This window comes from Oncorhynchus mykiss, chromosome 23 (assembly GCF_057628025.1).
Source record: "Oncorhynchus mykiss isolate SJ-2025 chromosome 23, ASM5762802v1, whole genome shotgun sequence".
Taxonomy (NCBI): domain Eukaryota; kingdom Metazoa; phylum Chordata; class Actinopteri; order Salmoniformes; family Salmonidae; genus Oncorhynchus; species Oncorhynchus mykiss.
Genome location: NC_143044.1, coordinates 30594756 through 30614652, shown reverse-complemented (window position 1 = coordinate 30614652; position 19897 = coordinate 30594756). Strand labels below are relative to the sequence as shown.

General features: G+C 42.0%; 1 protein-coding gene across 3 annotated transcripts in view; it reads left to right on the top strand.

Annotated features, from left to right (window-relative positions):
* The window catches only part of LOC110502744 (cytohesin-1), a 46114-nt gene that overhangs the window by 8213 nt on the left and 18004 nt on the right, over positions 1 to 19897 (top strand). The window contains exons 1-2 of one of the 3 annotated variants that reach the window (XM_090217271.1): positions 5901 to 6130; positions 16896 to 16978. In XM_090217271.1, coding sequence (XP_090073397.1) covers positions 6103 to 6130; positions 16896 to 16978 — 111 coding nt within the window. In that variant the 5' untranslated portion in view covers positions 5901 to 6102. Of the gene's footprint in view, positions 1 to 5900; positions 6131 to 9273; positions 9989 to 16895; positions 16979 to 19897 lie in introns of those variants that run through there. The other 2 variants (XM_090217272.1, XM_090217270.1) reach the window with 2 other exon arrangements.

The window sequence follows — 19897 nt, the reverse complement described above, 5'->3', positions numbered from 1 at the left end:
AAGGATTACAGCTGCTGCTTTCAAGGAGCGAGACACTAATCTGGACGCCTATAAGAAATCCCACTATATCCTTAGACAAACCATCAAACAGGCAAAGAGTCAATACAGGACTATAATTGAATCCTACTACACCGGCTCTGACGCTCGTCAAATGTGGCAGGGCTTGCAAACTATTACGGATTACCAAGGGAAACCCAGCCGCGAGCTGTCCAGTGATGCGAGCCTACCAGACGAGCTATATGCCTTTTATGCTCGCTTCGAGGCAAGCAACACTGAAGCATGCATAAGAGTGCCAGCTGTTCTGGACGACTGTGTGATCACACTTTCCGTAGCCGATGTGAGCAAGACCTTCAAACAGGTCGACATTCACAAGGCTGTTGAACAGACAAATTACCAGGACGTATACTCAGAGCATGCGCGGACCAATTGGCAAGTATCTTCACTGACATTTTCAACCTCTCCCTAAGTCTGTAATACCTACATGTTTCGAGCAGACCACCATAGTCCCTGCGCCCAAGAAAGCAACGGTAACTTGCCTAAGTGACTACCGCCGCATAGCACACACGTCGGTAGCGATGATGAGCTTTGAAATGCGGGTCATGGCTCACATCAACACCATCATCCCAGAAACCCTAGACCCACTCAAATTCACATACCGCAAGAACAGATCCACAGATGACAAAATCTCAATCGTACTCCACACTGTCCTTTCCTACCTGGACAAAAGGAAGAACTACAGTTGAAGTCAGAAGTTTACATACACTTAGGTTGGAGTCATAAAAAATATTTTTCAACCACTCCACAAATTTCTTGTTAACAAACTATTGTTTTGGCAAGTCGGTTAGGACATCTACTTTGTGCACGACACAAGTAATATTTCCAACAATTGTTTACAGACAGATTATTTCCCTTTAGAAGCTTCTGATAGGCTAATTGACATCATTTGAGTCAATTGGAGGTGTACCTGTGGATATATTTCAAAGCCTACCTTCAAACTCAGTGCCTCTTTGCTTGATATCGTGGGAAAATCAAAGGAAATCAGCCAAGAATTGTTGACCTCCACAAGTCTGGTTCATCCTTGGGAGCAATTTCCAAATGCCTGAAGGTACCACGTGCACTATTGTTTGTACAGATGAACAAGTACAAACACCATGGGGAACATGCAGCCATCATACCCCTCAGGAAGGAGACGCGTTCTGTCTCCTAGAGATGAACGTACTTTGGTGCGAAAAGTGCAAATCAATCCCAGAACAACAGCAAAGGACCTTGTGAAGATGCTGGAGGAAACAGGTACAAAAATAACTATATCCACAGTAAAACGAGTCCTATATCGACATAACCTGAAAGGCCGCTCAGCAAGGAGCTCCAAAACCGCCATAAAAAGCCAGACTACAATTTGCAACTGCACATGGGGACAAAGCTTGTACCTTTTAGAGAAATGTCCTCTGGTCTGATTAAACAAAAATAGAACTGTTTCGCCATAATGACCATCGTTATGTTTGGAGGAAAAAGGGGAGGCTTGCAAGCCGAAGAACACCACGGGGGTTTGTTGCAGGAGGGACTGGTGCACTTCACAAAAGAGATGGCACAATGAGGAAAGAAAATTGTGTGGATATATTGAAGCAGCATCTCAAGACATCAGTCAGGAAGTTAAAGCTTGGTCGCAAATGTGTCTTCCAAATGGACAATGACCCCAAGCATACTTCCAAAGTTGTGGCAAAATGGCTTAAGGACAACAAAGTCTAGGTATTGGAGTGGCCATCATCATGTCCTGACCTCAATCCTACTGAAATGTGTGGACATTACTGAAAAAGTGTGTGCAAACAGGGAGGCCTACAAACCTGATACAGTTACACCAGCTCTGTCAGGAGGAATGGGCCAAAATTCACCCAATTTATTGTGGGAAGCTTGTGGAAGGCTACCCGAAATGTTTGACCCAAGTTAAACAATTTAAAGGCATTGCTACCAAATACTAATTGAGTGTATGTAAACTTCTGACCCACTGGGAATGTGATGAAATAAAAGCTGAAATAAATAATTCTCTCTACTATTATTTTGACATTTCACATTCTTAAAATAAAGTGGTGATCCTAACTGACCTAAACAGGGCATTTTTACTTGGATTAAATGTCAGGAATTGTGAAAAACGGAGTTTAAATGTATTTGGCTAAGGTGTATGTAAACTTCCGCCTTTAACTGTATGTGAGAATACTGTTCATTGACTACAGCTCAGTGTTCAACACCATATTGCCAACAAAGTTCATCACTAATCTAAAGACCTCCCTCGGTAACTGGATCCTGGACTTCCTGACAGGCTGCCCCCAGGTGGTAAGGGTAGGCAACAACAAATCTGCCACGCTAATCCTCAACACGGGGGCCCCTCAGGGGTGCGTGCTTAGTCTCCTCCTGTACTCCTTGTTCACCCACGACTGCGTGGCCAATCACGGCTCAAACACCATCATTAAGTTTGCTGTTGACACAACGGTGGCAGGCCTGATCAACGACGACCATGAGATGTCCTATAGGGAGGAGGTCAGTGACCTGGCAGTGTGGTGCTAGGACAACAACTCTCCCTCAAAGTGAAAAGGATAAAGGAGCTGATCATGGACTACAGGAAAAGGAAGGCGAACCACACCCCCATTAACATCGACACGGCTGTTGTGGAGCTGGTCGGGAGTATCAAGTTCCTTGGTGTCCACATCACCAACAAACTATCATGATCCAAACACACCAAGAAAGTCGTGAAGAGGGCACAACAATACCAAGCTTCCTGCCATCAAGGACCTATACACTAGGCGGTGTCAGAGGAAGGCCCCAAAAATGGTCAAAAACTCCAGTCATCCAAGTCATAGACTGTTCTCTCTGCTACCAAATGGCAAGCGGTACCGGAGTGCCAAGTCTAGGTCCAAAAGGCTTTTTAACATCTTCAACCCCCAAGCCATAAGACTGCTGAACAATTAATCAAATGGTCACCCAGACTATTTGCATTGACCCCTCCCCCCTTGTTTTTACACTGTTGCTACTCGCTGTTTATTAGCTATGCCTAGTCACTTTACCACTACCTACATGTACAAATTACCTCGACTAACCTGTACCCCCGCACATTGACTCGGTACCCCGGTATATAGTCTCGTTATTATTATTTTATGGTGTTATTTTCTTTTTTATCTTCATTTATTTTCATATTTGTAGTTTTTTAAAGATTTTTATACTAAATGATATGCAGTACCAGTCAAAAGTTTGAACACACCTACTCTTTGAAGGATTTTTCTTTATTTGTACTATTTTCTACATTGTTTAATAATAGTGAAGACATCAAAACTTTGAAATAACACATATGGAATCATGTAGTAACCAAAAAGAGTTAAACAAATCTAAATGTATTTTATATTTGAGATTCTTCAAAGTAGCCTTGATGATAGCTTAGCACACTCTTGGTGTGTCCAAACTTTTGACTGGTACTGTATATATATATATTTTTTTTTTTTCTTTATTTTTTTTAGTAAATATTTTCTTAACTCTATTTTCTTAAAATGTTATAGTTGGTTAAGGACTTGTAAGTTAACATTTCACGGTATTTGTATTTGGTGCATATGACAAATACAATAGTTCACAAAAGGGTTCTTTACAGTTCACAAAAGGGTTCTTTACAGTTCACAAAAGGGTTCTTTACAGTTCACAAAAGGGTTCTTTGCTCTTTTAATGCTAATTAAATATAAGGGGAGGCGGCTCATTCAATTATTTGGGGGTGTGGTTTGTTCACAGCACTTTTTGAACACCCGTGCGTGATTGTGTCATTCCAGCTTATCTAATGTGTTGTGTTATGCTTTTACACATTATATATGATTATAGACAATTAAGCTGTCTTTTGGAAGACTCAGGTATGGCCTTGTTTCAAATGAGAATGGTTGACTAAATCAGACAGTGGTTTTCAATTCTCTTCTCAGGGACCCCCAGCTGTTCCAGAGGTAGCTCACCTGATTCAACTTGTCAATTAACATAAAAGTAACATGGATGGAATATTAACAATATAATATTGGCTGAACAGAATAAAAAACCCTGTATGGTTCTTCAAAAGGATCTACAAAGAACTTCTGACTTTTTTCTGACTTTTTTCCGTATATAGCCCCAAATTGGGTTGTGACCATAACAGAACCCTTTTTTGGTGCTATATAGAACCTTTTTTAATGGTTATTTATAGAACCTTGGGAAATTGTCCTTTATAGCACCATACAGGTTACATTTAGAATCGCATGAGCATGGTTCTTTATGTAACTTTAAAAATAGGGTTCTATATTCAGTAGCACCAAAAAGGGTTCGGATTTGGTTACAAGCCAAATAACCCCTATCTGGTACTATTTAGAACCATCAGTTTTTGGTGTGTACATCATATGCCAATTTGCTTATTCTTCCCTCTGCCTGCTCCACCCAGAGCCATATAACCTGACATTCTCCACTGTGTGCCTCATTTATGCATAGACAAATGTAGCAGTTTTAAAACAAACTCACCAAATATAACTTAACAGTGAGATTGAAGAACAGTAAGCCTATCTAGTGCCTATTCCTGTACTTAAAACCTTCCTCAATAAAAATGTCCATTGAATGTGTTTTTAGTCCTCTCTCTTTCTTAGCTCTTGCCCTCTCCTGCCACTGTGGTAAAATCACCATTCACCATGGTTTAAATAATTTTACTGATAAACTCCTTAAGGAGAAAGGTCAGATTTGCTATTGAAATATATTCCTTCCAATAATATATATAGTGCCTTACAAAAGCATTCAGACCACTTGGATTTCTTCACATTTTATTGTGTTACAAAGTGGGATTAAAATGTATTTAATTGGCCATTTTTTGTCAACAATCTACACAAAATATTCTGTAATGTCAAAGAGGAAGAAAAAATGATACATATTTTTTAAAGATTCATATAAATTATTTTGTATATTTGTATTATTCTCACTCTGTCCTTCAGGTGATTATTGATGAGTCAATACAATGTTGTTAATCCATCACCAGTTTTCTACCCTCACAGACATTGTAGCGGTTTTAAAATCACCAATGGCCTCATGGTAACATCCCTGAGCAGTTTCATTCCTGTCTTGCAGCACCGTGCAGAAGGACAACGGTATATTTGATGTGTCTGTGTGGTTTAATATATAATACACAACATAATTATTAACTTGACCATGCTTAAAGAGATAGTCAATGTCTGATTTGTTATTGTTACCCATCTACCAATCACTGCCCTTCTTTATGTGGCATTCAAAACCTCCCTGGTCTTTGTAGTTGAATCTGTGCTTGGAATTCAAATTCAATACTGTTTGATGTATGGGGGACAGAGGAAGGGTTAGTAATAAAAAAATCCATGTAATTTATTATGTGATTTGTTAAGCAAAATTTTACTCCTGAACTAATTTAGGCTTGCCTAAACAAAGGGACTGAAAACTTGTGCAACGACTATATTTTAGTTATGCATTTTTTTGTTTATCAAAAAAAAAGACAATTAAATCAATTTTAATCCCACTTTATAACACAATAAAATGTGAAGAAATTCAGTGCAAGGCACTCTAAGTAACTTTTTCTCCTTGGTTCTGCAGATATCAGTGGCATATCATGTAATGCTCCCTATGACTATATTCCTCCCCCGTTCTCTCCCTATCTCAGCATATCCTGTTTTCCTCTCTTTGTGGCCAAACTTAGTGAATGAAGCTCTGATTCAAGCACACAGCTGCTCTTTAAAACCCTCTCCCTCCATTATCCCATTTTTCTCCCTCTTCCTCTCTCTTTTTCTTCCCCTCTCTCGTCTATCATTTTCTCTGTCCTTGTATACTCTCACCTCTCTCTCTTCACATTTCTCGGTTTTAGCAAAGCATCTGATTGGCTACCCAGTAGCAAGTGTTCCTAAACCACGCCTCATTTCTACCGCATGGGACGCCCCAGTTCAGTATCAATTCACAGCTGTTACATTTGAAGATAGAACGTCTACAAAAAGTTATCATCAACAAAAATATTTATAATCTGAGCTCTTAAATAAAGTGGTGCTAAGTAAGTAGCAATCTGTAATTTGTTTTAAAATAATTCGTAGTTTACAGAAAGGCTACACGATGGTTCTGAAGTCGGAAGACGGAGTGGGTAAGTAGCGACCGACCTAATTAGCCTAACGTTGTCTAGCTGAGGCTATTTGGCCCTAGCTTTATAAACAGTTAATACTTGTCGGCTATTTCTCTTTCATCTAAATTCTGTTGGCTTCTGTTGGTTTCTGTTGGCTGTTAGTCAAATGTTTTAGCTGTACGTTTTCAAGTTGACTGGCTAAATTAATTTAATTTACCCAGTCTGCAGCGCAACAGGTCTGCAATCTGGTTTCCTTCTTATGCAAATTTCCAGACGACCTTAGAACAATAGGTTAATTTAGCAGACTGAATTGAGGCCATGTGTGCGTTGTGTAACACGGAATTCATAATGAGTCTGTCTATAAATATGATGAAAGGGTCCATTGATTCAGTTAAAAGGATATGATATAAAGAGGCTACATTTGCACACACGTTGTTGGGATGCTCTTCTGGTTGTGTGGGGTGGTAGAAGTCAATTTAATCAATCAAATGTTTATTTGTATAGGTAAACAGTTGTTTACCTTTACCCCCCCCCCCCCCCCCCCCTTAGCCCTACATCCTATGCCTGGTGTCAGAGACTCCAGCCACCCTAGTCATAGACTGTTCTCTCTGCTACCGCACGGCAAGAGGTCCAAGAGGCTTCTCAACAGCTTCTACCCCCAAGACATAAGACTCCTGAACATCTAATCAAATGGCTACCCAGACTATTTGCATTGCCCCCCCTCCTCTTTTATACTGCTGCTACTCTCTGTTGTTATTATCTATGCATAGACACTTTAATAACTCTACCTACATTTACATATTACCACAACTAACCGGTGCCCCCGCACATTGACTCTACCGGTACCCCCCTGTATATATTCTCGCTATTGTGATTTTACTGCTGCTCTTTAAGAAATAAAAGTAACAGGTAATTATTCTTATTTAAAAAATGTAACTGCATTGTTGGTTAGGGGCTCATAAGTGAGCATTTCACTGTAAGGTGAAATGCTGTTGTGTTCGGTGTAACAGTATAACTTTAGACCGTCCCCTCGCCCATACTCGGGCGCGAACCAGGGACCCTCTGCACACATCAACAACAGTCACAGTTAGGGCTCAATTTGGGATTGGGCCCGTGTCTCTCTGGGTCTCCCTCCAGTCTGACCTCTAAACCCTGACCCCGGGTCATACAGTCATAGAGAAGAGAGGGAAAGGAGAGATGATGGGTGAATCGAAGGGATGCTGATATCTCACACTCTGCACTGCTCTCGTGAGATTCTTAATTGGGCAAAAATCTGTCCTCTGCTCCTCCTTGACCCCGGAAACCGAAAAGTGGTGAAGAGTGTCATTCTATAGTAGATGAACCAAGGTGTATGATTCCCTCCAGTGTTTTTTTTCTAGATCAAAAAGGGTGATGGGTGTGGCAATGCGCATGGTTGTTGAAAGAATTTTAGAGAACATTATTATTTTTCTCCCCAATTTTGTAGTATCCAATTGGACAGGCTTATCCCATCGCTGCAACTCCCGTACGGACTCGGGAGATGCGGAGGTCGAGAGCCTTGTGTCCTCTGAAACACAACCCAGATGAGATGCACTGCTTCTTGACACAATGCCTGCTTAACCCAGAAGCACCAATGTGTCAGAGGAAACACGGTGTCAGCGTGCATTGCGCCCAGCCTGCCACAGGAGTCGCTAGAGCGCAATGGGACAAGAACATCCTTGCCAGCCAAACTCTCGTTAACCCAGACGACGCTGGGCCACTATTTTATTTATTATTTGACCTTTATATAACTATTTAAGAACAAATTCTTATTTTCAATGACGGCCTAGGAACAGTGGGTTAACTGCCTTGTTCAGGGGCAGAACGACAGATTTTTACCTTGTCAGCTCGGGGATTCGATCTTGAAACCTTTCAGTCACTAGTCCAACGCACTAACCACGAGGCTACCCACTGCCACATGGGTCTCCCAGCCATGGCCAGCTACGACAGAGCCTGGACTCAAACCAGGATCTCTAGTGGCACAGCTAGCATTGCGATGCAGTGCCTTAGACCACTGCACCACTCGGGAGGCTGAGAACATTTAAAATTATGCTGTTTTAAAGACAATTTCCTTCAATTGCCAATGCTAATGGTGTGTTATTTTGCTCGATCTTAATAACAAGACCAATACTGTTAAATTAATTGTTTTTGGTATTTTCAATTGCCTTGACTGTCTAGCTTTTATTTTGGTGATTGTTAGTTCTCAAAGATTATATTATACAAATAAATAGGTCCATTTATCTTTTCTGCATACATTTATATCTACTTTGAGTCACTTTTAAGTTTACACTGAAAGTGTTTTTTTATCCCGAAAATGTATTAACCATTTTATTTTTTTAAACGCTTAGGCGGACTGCTCAAAGATTTCTTTGGCAGAAAAATCCCTGCCTACTTCAGAGGCAGAGGATGCACAAGAGTATCCTCCCGGCAACTACCGCAGGCAGAAGTGTTTTAAATCCTCACACCCCCTTTGAATCGGCTGTTGTTTTCTCGAAGGAGAAAAGCATGCACACATTTAATAATGATACCATACTTATCCTTTTATCTATAAAATGTCTTGCATGAGTTATATACAACAAGCAAAGTGATCATACTGTTTTTACTTGACTGCTATGGAAGTGATTTGCGTGTGATCAGGGGTGTATTCATTCCACCGATTCTGTTGAAAAACGTTTCTTAAATGGAACGAAACGGGGATAAACATACCTGAATTTCTCCAATAGAAGCTCATTTGCGACTGTTGGACTAATGATTACTAGAGGTCGACCGATTTATGATTTTTCAACCCCAATACCGATTCCGATTTATTGAAGGTACAAAAAAAGCTGATAAAAAAAATGAATAATAATAATTAACATTTATTTGTAGTAATGACAATTACAACAATACTTGTTACATGATGGTTCTGTTTTTAAGTCAGAGATCATATTCAGAGCTGGAGGATATTGGTGTACAATCTGACAGTCATGAGCGGAAAGAAGAATCAGACACACATACACACATATATCTCATCTAGGCCTGGGTGTGTGTGTGTCCACAGGGTGGAGACTGTGTATAGGACTAATATTTGGAGGGAAAGAGGGAGGAGTTGAGAGGGAGGGAGGGAGGGTTTCACCCCCTGTCCTGTCAGTGATCTTTCAACAAAAGGTAAGTGATTGAGCTGAACACTCCTCTTGCTCTCTCTCCCTCTCTCTGGTGTGGTGGAGCAGCCAACCTCGTGCCTTGTTCTTTGTCATCCTCCTTTCTCTTTGTGTTGGATTAGGAGCCTGTAGTGTGCTGGTGTGACAGACAGTCGGTGAGCCTGGCAGGTTAAGAGTTAAAGACAATCTGCCCGGCTGCTGAGGAGAGAGGGGGGCCGTGTTGGTTATTTTAGTATCGCACCACAGAATTGGAGGGCGAGACGGGTGCAGGAGGGCTCAGAGTGACTGGGACAGTCGGTTATACAGCTGGTACTGGACTGGGATACAATTGGGTTATACTGGGAAAGAACTAATAATACTTGTCTGTTGTACTGGGAGAGAAGCCTGGACTATATTATTGATAGGGAGTGTTGCTACTGTGTGAATGGATTAGACAAGGACTAAGACTGGACTATATTTAAACTGGACTAGATTAGACTGGACTGGACTCAGGCATAACTCTTTTTAACTGCGAGACTCGCTAATACTGGTGAGCTTTACTGGGCTGGACTGGCACAACGCTCTGCTACCGGAACTGCACGTCTACTGGAACAGTAGACCAGGCTAGAGAGTGGGGTCTGGATACTGGTAGACAGAATAAAGGGTTACTAGGAGACAGCTGCTTCTGGACCGGTGTTATACTGGGAACAGTGGGAGGACTGGGAGAGACAAACTCACTCAGGTAGGAAAACTATAGTATAAGCTGAGGAGAAAGTGTGTGTGTGTGGCTCAGTTGGTAGAGAATGGTGCTTGCAACGTCAGGGTTGTTGGTTTCAATTCCCACTAGGGAACGGTATGGAGAGGGGGGGGGGGGAAAGAAGTATGAAATGTATGCCCTTACTACTTACTGTAAGTCACTCTGGATAAGAGCGTCTGCCAAATGTGTGTACTAGGTCTGTCCCCAACAACAACAAAAAAGTATTGGTCAACCAAGAGCTGTCTGTTCTTTCGACCAATCGATTGGTCGACATTATTTAAATGTGTACTTTTCCATATAGAGACGCATCCTATGTGCTTTAATCAAATCAATTACAGTGCCTTGCGAAAGTATTCGGCCCCCTTGAACTTTGCGACCTTTTGCCACATTTCAGGCTTCAAACATAAAGATATAAAACTGTATTTTTTTGTGAAGAATCAACAACAAGTGGGACACAATCATGAAGTGGAATGGCATTTATTGGATATTTCAAACTTTTTTAACAAATCAAACCTGGATATGTTTATTTTTGAACCATTCCATTGTAGATTTTGCTTTATGTTTTGGATCATTGTCTTGTTGGAAGACAAATCTCCGTCCCAGTCTCAGGTCTTTTGCAGACTCCATCAGGTTTTCTTCCAGAATGGTCCTGTATTTGGCTCCATCCATCTTCCCATCAATTTTAACCATCTTCCCTGTCCCTGCTGAAGAAAAGCAGGCCCAAACCATGATGCTGCCACCACCATGTTTGACAGTGGGGATGGTGTGTTCAGCTGTGTTGCTTTTACGCTAAACATAACGTTTTGCATTGTTGCCAAAAAGTTCAATTTTGGTTTCATCTGACCAGAGCACCTTCTTCCACATGTTTGGTGTGTCTCCCAGGTGGCTTGTGGCAAACTTTAAACAACACTTTTTATGGATATCTTTAAGAAATGGCTTTCTTCTTGCCACTCTTCCATAAAGGCCAGATTTGTGCAATATACGACTGATTGTTGTCCTATGGACAGAGTCTCCCACCTCAGCTGTAGATCTCTGCAGTTCATCCAGAGTGATCATGGGCCTCTTGGCTGCATCTCTGATCAGTCTTCTCCTTGTATGAGCTGAAAGTTTAGAGGGACGGCCAGGTCTTGGTAGATTTGCAGTGGTCTGATACTCCTTCCATTTCAATATTATCGCTTGCACAGTGCTCCTTGGGATGTTTAAAGCTTGGGAAATCTTTTTGTATCCAAATCCGGCTTTAAACCTCTTCACAACAGTATCTCGGACCTGCCTGGTGTGTTCCTTGTTCTTCATGATGCTCTCTGCGCTTTTAACGGACCTCTGAGACTATCACAGTGCAGGAGCATTTATACGGAGACTTGATTACACACAGGTGGATTGTATTTATCCTCATTAGTCATTTAGGTCAACATTGGATCATTCAGAGATCCTGACTCAACTTCTGGAGAGAGTTTGCTGCACTGAAAGTAAAGGGGCTGAATAATTTTTCAGTTTTTGATTTGTTAAAAAAGTTTGAAATATCCAATAAATGTCGTTCCACTTCATGATTGTGTCCCACTTGTTGTTGATTCTTCACAAAAAAATACAGTTTTATATCTTTATGTTTGAAGCCTGAAATGTGGCAAAAGGTCGCAAAGTTCAAGGGGGCCGAATACTTTCGCAAGGCACTGTATATCCACTGAGCTTGTCTGATGCTTTAAGCAAAGTTTTTGATGAAATAATTAAGACACACAATTGACTAAAGAGGAGTTTGACCGCAATTGATTTGAAGATAAACCATGGTAAAATTTCTGAAGGTGAGTATTAGTTTCAAATTTGTATTATCATTAAAACTGTGTTTGATTACCGCTGTTTGAAAAACTCACGGTAAATACTCTTCACCATCAACCAAAGTTAGCAACAGTCTGACGCAGGTGCAGCATGCAACTTAGGGTTTGTTTTGTGTGAGAACATGGCGGAAGGCAGTGACAGTGCTCTGGAGATTTTTCAGCCTCCTAAGAGGACCAAATCTGAAGTGTGGTTGTATTTAGGGTTTTACAAGAGTACTGAGGAAAACTTAATTGAAGGTGGTCACCCTGTCTGCAGAACATGCAACAAAAAATTTGCTGCAAAAGGGGGCAACACTTCAAATCTCTTGAGTCATCTTCGTGACCACCACCCACTACTTTATAGCGAATGCAAGGTCAGTTGACTTTTAGCTCAATGCATGATGTGGGGACTTCGAAATGGGGGAAAATGGCATGGTTTGTCTGTCTAACTTGAAGCTTTTAGTGTTACCTACTCTTGTAAAAACACTACATGTTGTTCTGCTGATGTATGCATTGTCTGCAGACTCTATTCTCCCATTGCACATCATAACACGTCATGTAGTTTAGTCACACAACCAACATATTTTGTTCATTTAAAATCCGGCAGTCATCGACTTGGTTGTAAAACTGTTCCAACAGGAGGAACACTATAGAGTCCTATACAAGACTCCTGTATTTATGTCAATTGTTGGGCTCATTGCATTTACTGTCACTGTCTTCTTAAGACTCATTTGTATTTATGTAAATTGTGCATGGGGTCATTGCATATACTCAAATGCAACACAGAATATAGACGTGTGTATGTTAATAATGTAACAACACCAATAATAATAATAATAATAATACATTTGCTATTCCTTTGTTTACAGAGTGGGCGTGCAGCAGGCAAGCCCAGTGGTGCTACTGGTCCCTCATCTACAGTTGTGACACAGGCACTCAAGCATTTAACAGGCAGGCTGCTTATGCACACACATCAAAAAATGCTCGACCTCACTGCAGCCCTTTCATATTACATTGCAAAGGACATGATGCCATTTCAAATTGTTGAGAGGCCTGGCTTTCTGAGGCTGATGAAGGTTGCCGTGCCTCACTACAAAGTTCCATCACAAACATTATTTTCCTCCTCCACGCTGCAGCGACCACCACAGGACATCAACAGTGTGTATCGCGCTGTCAGTGTTGCTGAAGCTGCAACATAATTACAGCCATTTCTGACTGAGAAGTTTTGTTTCCCGAAATCCCTAATTTGTTTAGGAAAAACATTCCTTCAACCCTTGCTCTCTTTACGTGACACATGTATGCATCGCAAAAGGGCCTGACCGATAGCATATAGCATATCCTAATCACACCAATAAATTGGTTAGAACAAACTCTGAACACCGTAACACGTGACAGCAAAATGGAGGCAGAGCACGTGACAAACTCGAAACGGGAATGTTTACTGGTTGCTCAGGCAGTAAAGGGGAAGTCTATGTGGAATACATTTGACTAGTTGTGGAAAAGGTAAGGAGCAAGCGCTGCATGCATATTATGTCTGCCAAACAGGTACTGTTCGTTTACAATATGTTTTCTGACCATTTGGAGCAATGTAAACAACTCTAAATAAATGATAAGGGTACCAGATAGTCTGTTGAAACCTTTTTTTGTAAAGCCTTTATTACAGCAAACACTAAAAACAGTCACATTCATTTGTGAATGCAATTTCCGAAATGTAATGGTTTCGGCCTATTTATTGTTTATGCAAATTATTCAATGGTCGCTTAGGTATTTTAAAACTAAAGTGCTTGATTGCATTTCAAATCATGAATGAATCCTATGCTGTGTGATGACATGAACAAATAAATTATTGATTGATTACGGCAGGGTAGCCTAGTGGTTAGAGCGTTGGACTAGTAACCGAAAGGTTGCAAGTTCAAATCCCTGACCTAATGAGGTACAAATCTGTCGTGCTGCCAGTGAACAGGCAGTTAACCCACTGTTCCTAGGCCGTCATTGAAAATAAGAATTTGTTCATAACTGACTTGTATTCTGACACCTTGACTTTTTCCACATTTGTGCAATCTAAAATAGATTTTTTTAAATTCCTCATCCATCTACACACAATACCACATAATGACAATGATTTTTTGCTAATAAATAAAACACGTTTACATAAGTATTCAGACCCTTTACTCAGTACTTTGTTGAAGCACCTTTGTCGGTGATTACAGCCTAGAGTCTTCTTTGGTATGACGCTACAAGCTTGGCAGACCTGTATTTGGGGAGTTTCTCCCATTCTTCTCCGCAGATCCTCAGGCTTGATGGGGAGCGTCGCTGCACAGCTATTTTCAGGTCTCCAGAGGTGTTCGATCGGTTTCAAGTCCGGGCTCTGGCTCGGCTACTCAAGGACATTGAGACTTGTCCCAAAGCCATTCATGCGTTGTATTGGCTGTGTGCTTAGGGTCGTTGTCCTGTTGGAAGGTGATCCTTCACCCCAGTCGGAGGTCCTGGTCACTCTGGAGCAGGTTTTCATCAAGGATCTCTCTGTACCTTGCTCCATTCATCCTTCCCTCGATCCCGACTAGTCTCCCAGTCCCTGCTTCTGAAAAACATCACCACAGCATGATGCTGCCATCAACATAGGGATGGTGCCAGGTTTCCTCCAGACGTGACGCTTGGCATTCAGGCCAAAGAGTTCAATTTAGATTTCATCAGATCAGATGATCGTGTTTCTCGTGGTCTGAGAGTCTTTAGGTGCCTTTTGGCAACTCCAAGCGGACTGTCGTGCTTTTGACTGAGGAGTGGCTTCCGTCTGGCCACTCTACCATAAAAGCCTGATTGATGGAGTGCTGCAGAGATGGTTGTCCTTCTGGAAGGTTCTCTCATCTCCACAGAGGAACTCTGGAGCTCTGTCAGTGACCATCGGGTTCTTGGTCACCTCCCTGACCAAGGCACTTCTCCCCCTGATTGCTCAGTTTGGCCAGGCGGCCAGCTCTAGGAAGAGTCTTGGTGGTTCCAAATGTTTTCCATTTAAGGATGATGGAGGCCACTGTGTTCTTGGGGGCCTTCAATGCTGCAGAAATTGTTTGGTACCCGTCCTTAGATCTGTGCCTCGACACAATCTTGTCTTGGCGCTCTACGGACAATTCCTTCAACCTCATTGCTTGGTGTTTGCTCTGACATGTACTGTCAACTGTGGGACCTTTTATAGACAGGTGTGTGTGTGCCTTTAAAAATCATGTCCTATCAATTTAATTTACCACAGGTGGACTCTAACCTAGTTGTAGAAACATCTCAAGGATGATCAATGGAAACAGGATGCAGCTGACGTCAATTTCGAGTCTCATAGCAAAGGGTCTGAATACTTATGTAAATAAGGTATTACATGTTTTAATGTTATACATTTGCAAAAATGTTAAACTGTTTTCGATTTGTCATTATCAAATTGTATTTGTCACATGCGCCAAAAATCACCTTACAGTGAAATGCTTACTTACAACTCCTTAATCAACAATGCAGTTTTAAGAAAGTGTTAAGTAAAAAATTTAAGTAACAAATAATTAAAGAGCAGCAGTAAAAAAAACAATAGCGAGGCTATATACAGGGGGTACCTGTACGGCGACACCGGTTAGTCGAGGTAATTGAGGTAATATGTACATGCAGGTAGAGTTAAAGTGACTATGCATAGATAATAGGCAGAGTAGTAGCAGTGTGAAAGTGGGTGGGGTGCAATGCAAATAGTCTGGGTAGCCATTTGATTAGCTGTTCTGGAGTCTTATGGTTTTGGGGGTAGAAGCTGTTAAGTCTTTTGGACCTAGACTTGGCGCTCCGGTACCGCTTGCCTTGCGGTAGCAGAGAGAACAGTCTATGACTAGGGTGGCTGGAGTCTTGACAATTTTTAGGGCCTTCCTCTGACACCGTCTGGTATAGAGGTCCTGGATGGCAGGAAGCTTGGTCCCGGTGTATGTAACAGTATAATTTTAGACCGTCCCCTCGCCCATAACCGGGCGCGAATCAGGGACCCTCTGCACACATCAACAACAGTCACCCTCGAAGCATCGTTACCCATCGCTCCACAAAAGCCTCGGCCCTTGCAGAGCAAGGGGAACCACTACTTCAAGGTCTCAGAGCAAGTAATGTCACCGATTGAAACGCTATTTAGCGCGCACCACCGCTGACTAGCTAGCCGTTTCACATCCGTTACATGTAGATTGATCTTAGAATAAGGCTGTAATGTAATAAAATTTGGAAAAAGTGAAGGGGTCTCTTCTGAATGCACTGTATACACACGTCTTAGTTCAGTACTAGGCCTACGTGTACAAAAGACACATCACAACAGTCTTCAATGGATAAAATTGAGAACTTTAGCAGGTAATTTCAATTTATTTTGTAGAAGACCTAAACTGTTGTTCAGTAGCCTAAATTACTTTGTGGATTTTTCTCGTGTGTGTGTAAGGACAGTAAACAGGCAGAAGCCAACAGTGTGTGTGTTTTGTTGTTGAAGGTGCAGCCACCACACATCCAGTGGCAGTAGAGCTATGACAGTGTGTTCTGTCACACACACTGACCTCTAAACTATACCACTGGCCGGATTACTTCATAAGCTGATATGTAAATCCATTCTGTTCTCCTCCCCTGATGAAATTTGGGGCTCATGTAGTGGGTGTGCACGCACCAGGGAGATGTTATTCTCATGTCCATGTTTCAAAATGGGAACTGATATTTTGGTCTACAGCTTCAGCTTCTCTGATTAGTTGGTCTACGGTGTGACGGGTGTCCTTTGTCCAGCTTTCTCTCTCGGATGGACACGTGGTGTTCTGTCTTTCTCTTATTTTTGTAGTGCAGATATTGTTCAGGTGTGTGTCTGGGAGGGTTAGTTTGGTCTTGTGAGTGAGTACTTGGTGTGGCGCTTGAGTGCTTAATTGGCATGGGGGGGGGGGGGGCTGGTTTGTAAGGTGTATGTGGGGGTATAGTAGTTGGCTAGAAGGGGGTTGGAGTTTGGGGTGTAATTTGATGGATGTAGGCTCTGTGTTGCCATGGTGACCCAGAGCACTATTATCCTCACTTTCTACTTCACACACTTGCTCTCTCTCTCCCTCTCTCAGTGCCTCATGATCTGAGTCCCAAGGAGAAACAGGAGTTGGAGAGCATACGCCGCAGGAAACAAGAACTACTGCAGGACATACAGGTAACACACTTCAGTAGCGGACCGCTGGAGCTGATTCTGTTATTGAATGTCAATTTTCTCTCTCTGTGGTTTTAATTGGTTAAACCTGAAAGAGCATGTCCTAAGAATTAGGACCTCCTCCTCAATGCTGGGCCTGATTTCTACTCGCACGGTATGCCCTCTTCACTGGCCAATCATGAAAGTGGTGGAGAAGGAGAGGGGAAGGGAGAAGGAAAGGGGGGTACTGAAGGAACACATTTGTCCACTAGAGCGTTACATTCTAGATCAGGGGTTCCTAACTATTTTCCCCAGAGCCCCCTTATTCACTTTTGCAGTATTGTTTATTGAGAGAGTCTATATTAAATACAACACCAGCTTTATTTCATTTGAGGGACTGATGCATTTTTTCATTTTTTTCTTAAGATCATTTTCTGCAATTCTACCTGGTTTTACAAGACTCATGATATCTTTTAGGCAGGCTATTTAATAATGGATAAGGAAAATAAAGTCTAGAACCGATTTCCCCAAATGTTATTCCATGACCAAATATATTTTATTATGATAATTTATATGAACCCTCAATTTAATAAAAAAAAAACAATCTGAATACCTACAGTGCCTTCAGGAAGTATTCATACCCCTTGACTTCCACATTTTGTGTTACAGCCTGAATTCCAAATGGATTACATCTATTTTCTCATACATTACCCCATAATGACAAAAAACACAATACCCCATAATGACAAAGTGAAAACATGTTTTTAGAAATGTTTGCTAATTTTTGAAAATTAAATACAGAAATAACACATTCACATAAGTATTCACACCCCTGAGTCAATGCATGTTAGAATCACCTTTGGCAGCGATTACAGCTGTGAGTCTTTCTGTTCTGAGTAAGTCTCTCAGAGCTTTGCACACCTGTATTGTACAGTATTTGCACATTTATTATTTTTTAAACTCTTTAAGCTCTGTCAAGTTGGTTGTTGATCATTGCTAGACAGCCATTTTCAAGTCTTGCCATAGATTTTTTCTGTCCTGATTTTAAGTCAAAACTGTGACTAGGCCACTCTGTAACATTTATATCTTCTTGGTAAGCAACTCCAGTGTACACGAAGTGTACAAAACATTAGGAACACCTGCTCTTTCCATGACATAAATCCTTCCAATTCAATTCTGGACCTTGAAGCCAGTTCCACTGCTTTTTTAAATTGTTCCCCTCTAATCACAGACTGATTTAGACGTGGGACACCAGGTGGGTGCAATTTAAATATCAGCTAGAACAGAAAACCAGCAGGTGCCAGACCTCGTAGGGTGAGCGTTGAATACCCTGACAGACTGACCAGGTGTATCCGGGTGAGAGCTATGATCCCTTATTGATGTCATCTGTTAAATCCACTTCAATCAATGTAGATGATGTGGAGGAGAGAGATTTAAATAAGGAATTTTTTATCCTTGAGACATGGATTGTGTGTGCCATTCAGAGGGTGAATGGGCAAGACAAAAGATTTAAGTGCCCTTGAACGGGGTATGGTGGTAGGTGCCTGGCACACTGGTTTCAGGGTGCCAGGCACACTGGTTTCAGGGTGCCAGGCACACTGGTTTCAGGGTGCCAGGCACACTGGTTTCAGGGTGCCAGGCACACTGGTTTCAGGGTGCTAAGAACTGCAACGCTGCTGGGTTTTTCACGCTCAACAGTTTCCCGTATCTATCAAGAATGGTCCACCACCCAAAGGACATCCATCCAACTTGACACAACTGTGGGAAGCATTGAAGTCAACATGGGCCAGCATCCCTCCCTGTGGACGCTTTCGACACCTTGTAGAGTCTATGCCCCAATGAATTGAGGTTGTTCTGAGGGCAAAAGGGGGTGCAACTCAATATAAGTAAGAGGATCCTAATGTTTTGTACACTCAGTGTATATTTGGCCTCGCATTTTAGGTTATTATCCTGCTGACAGGTGAATTTGTCTCTGTCTGTTGGAAAACAGACCTGAACCAGGTTTTCCTCTAGGACTTTGCCTGTGCTTTGCTCTATTCCTGGATCTGTACAAATCAGCTGGGCTAGACAATCTGGACCCTCTCTTTTGAAAATGATCCGTCACCATTGTTGCAACCCCTATTACCAGTCTGTTCAACCTCTTTCGTATCGTCTTTCGACTTTGTCAATCACCGTATTCTTATCGGCAGACTCAACAGCCTTGGTTTCTCAAATGACCGCCTCGCCTGGTTCACCAACTACTTCTCAGACAAAGTTCATTGTGTCAAATTGGTGGGCCTGTTGTCCGAACCTGTGGCAGTCTATGGGGTACCACAGGGTTTAATTCTCTGTCCGACTTTTTTCTCTGCATATATCAATGATGTCGCTCTTGCTGTGGGTGATTCCCTGATCCACCTCTACGCAGACTACACCACATCTGGTCCTTCTTTGGACACTGTGTTAACAAACCTCCAAACGAGCTTCAATGCCATACAACACTCCTCTGTGGCCTCCAACTGCTCTTAAACGCTAGTAAAACTAAACGCATGCTTTTCAACCGATCGCTACCCGCCCGACTAGCATCACTACTCTGGACGGTTCTGACAACTACAAATACCTAGCTGGACTGTAAACTCTCCTTCCAGACTCATATTAAACATCTCCAATTCAAAATTCAATCTAGAATCTGCTTCCTATTTCGCAACAAAGCCTCCTTCACTCACGCTGCTGAACATACCCTCGTAAAACTGACTATCCTACCAATCTTCGACTTCGGCGACGTCATTTACAAAATAGCTTCCCAGCAAACTGCATGCACTCCACCACTGCGACCTGTATGCTCTTGTCGGCTGGCCCTCACTACATATTCGTCGCCTGACCCACTGGCTCCAGGTCATCTATAAGTCTTTGCTAGGTAAAGGTCCGCCTTATCTCAGCTCACTGGTCATGCGCTCCAGCAGGTAT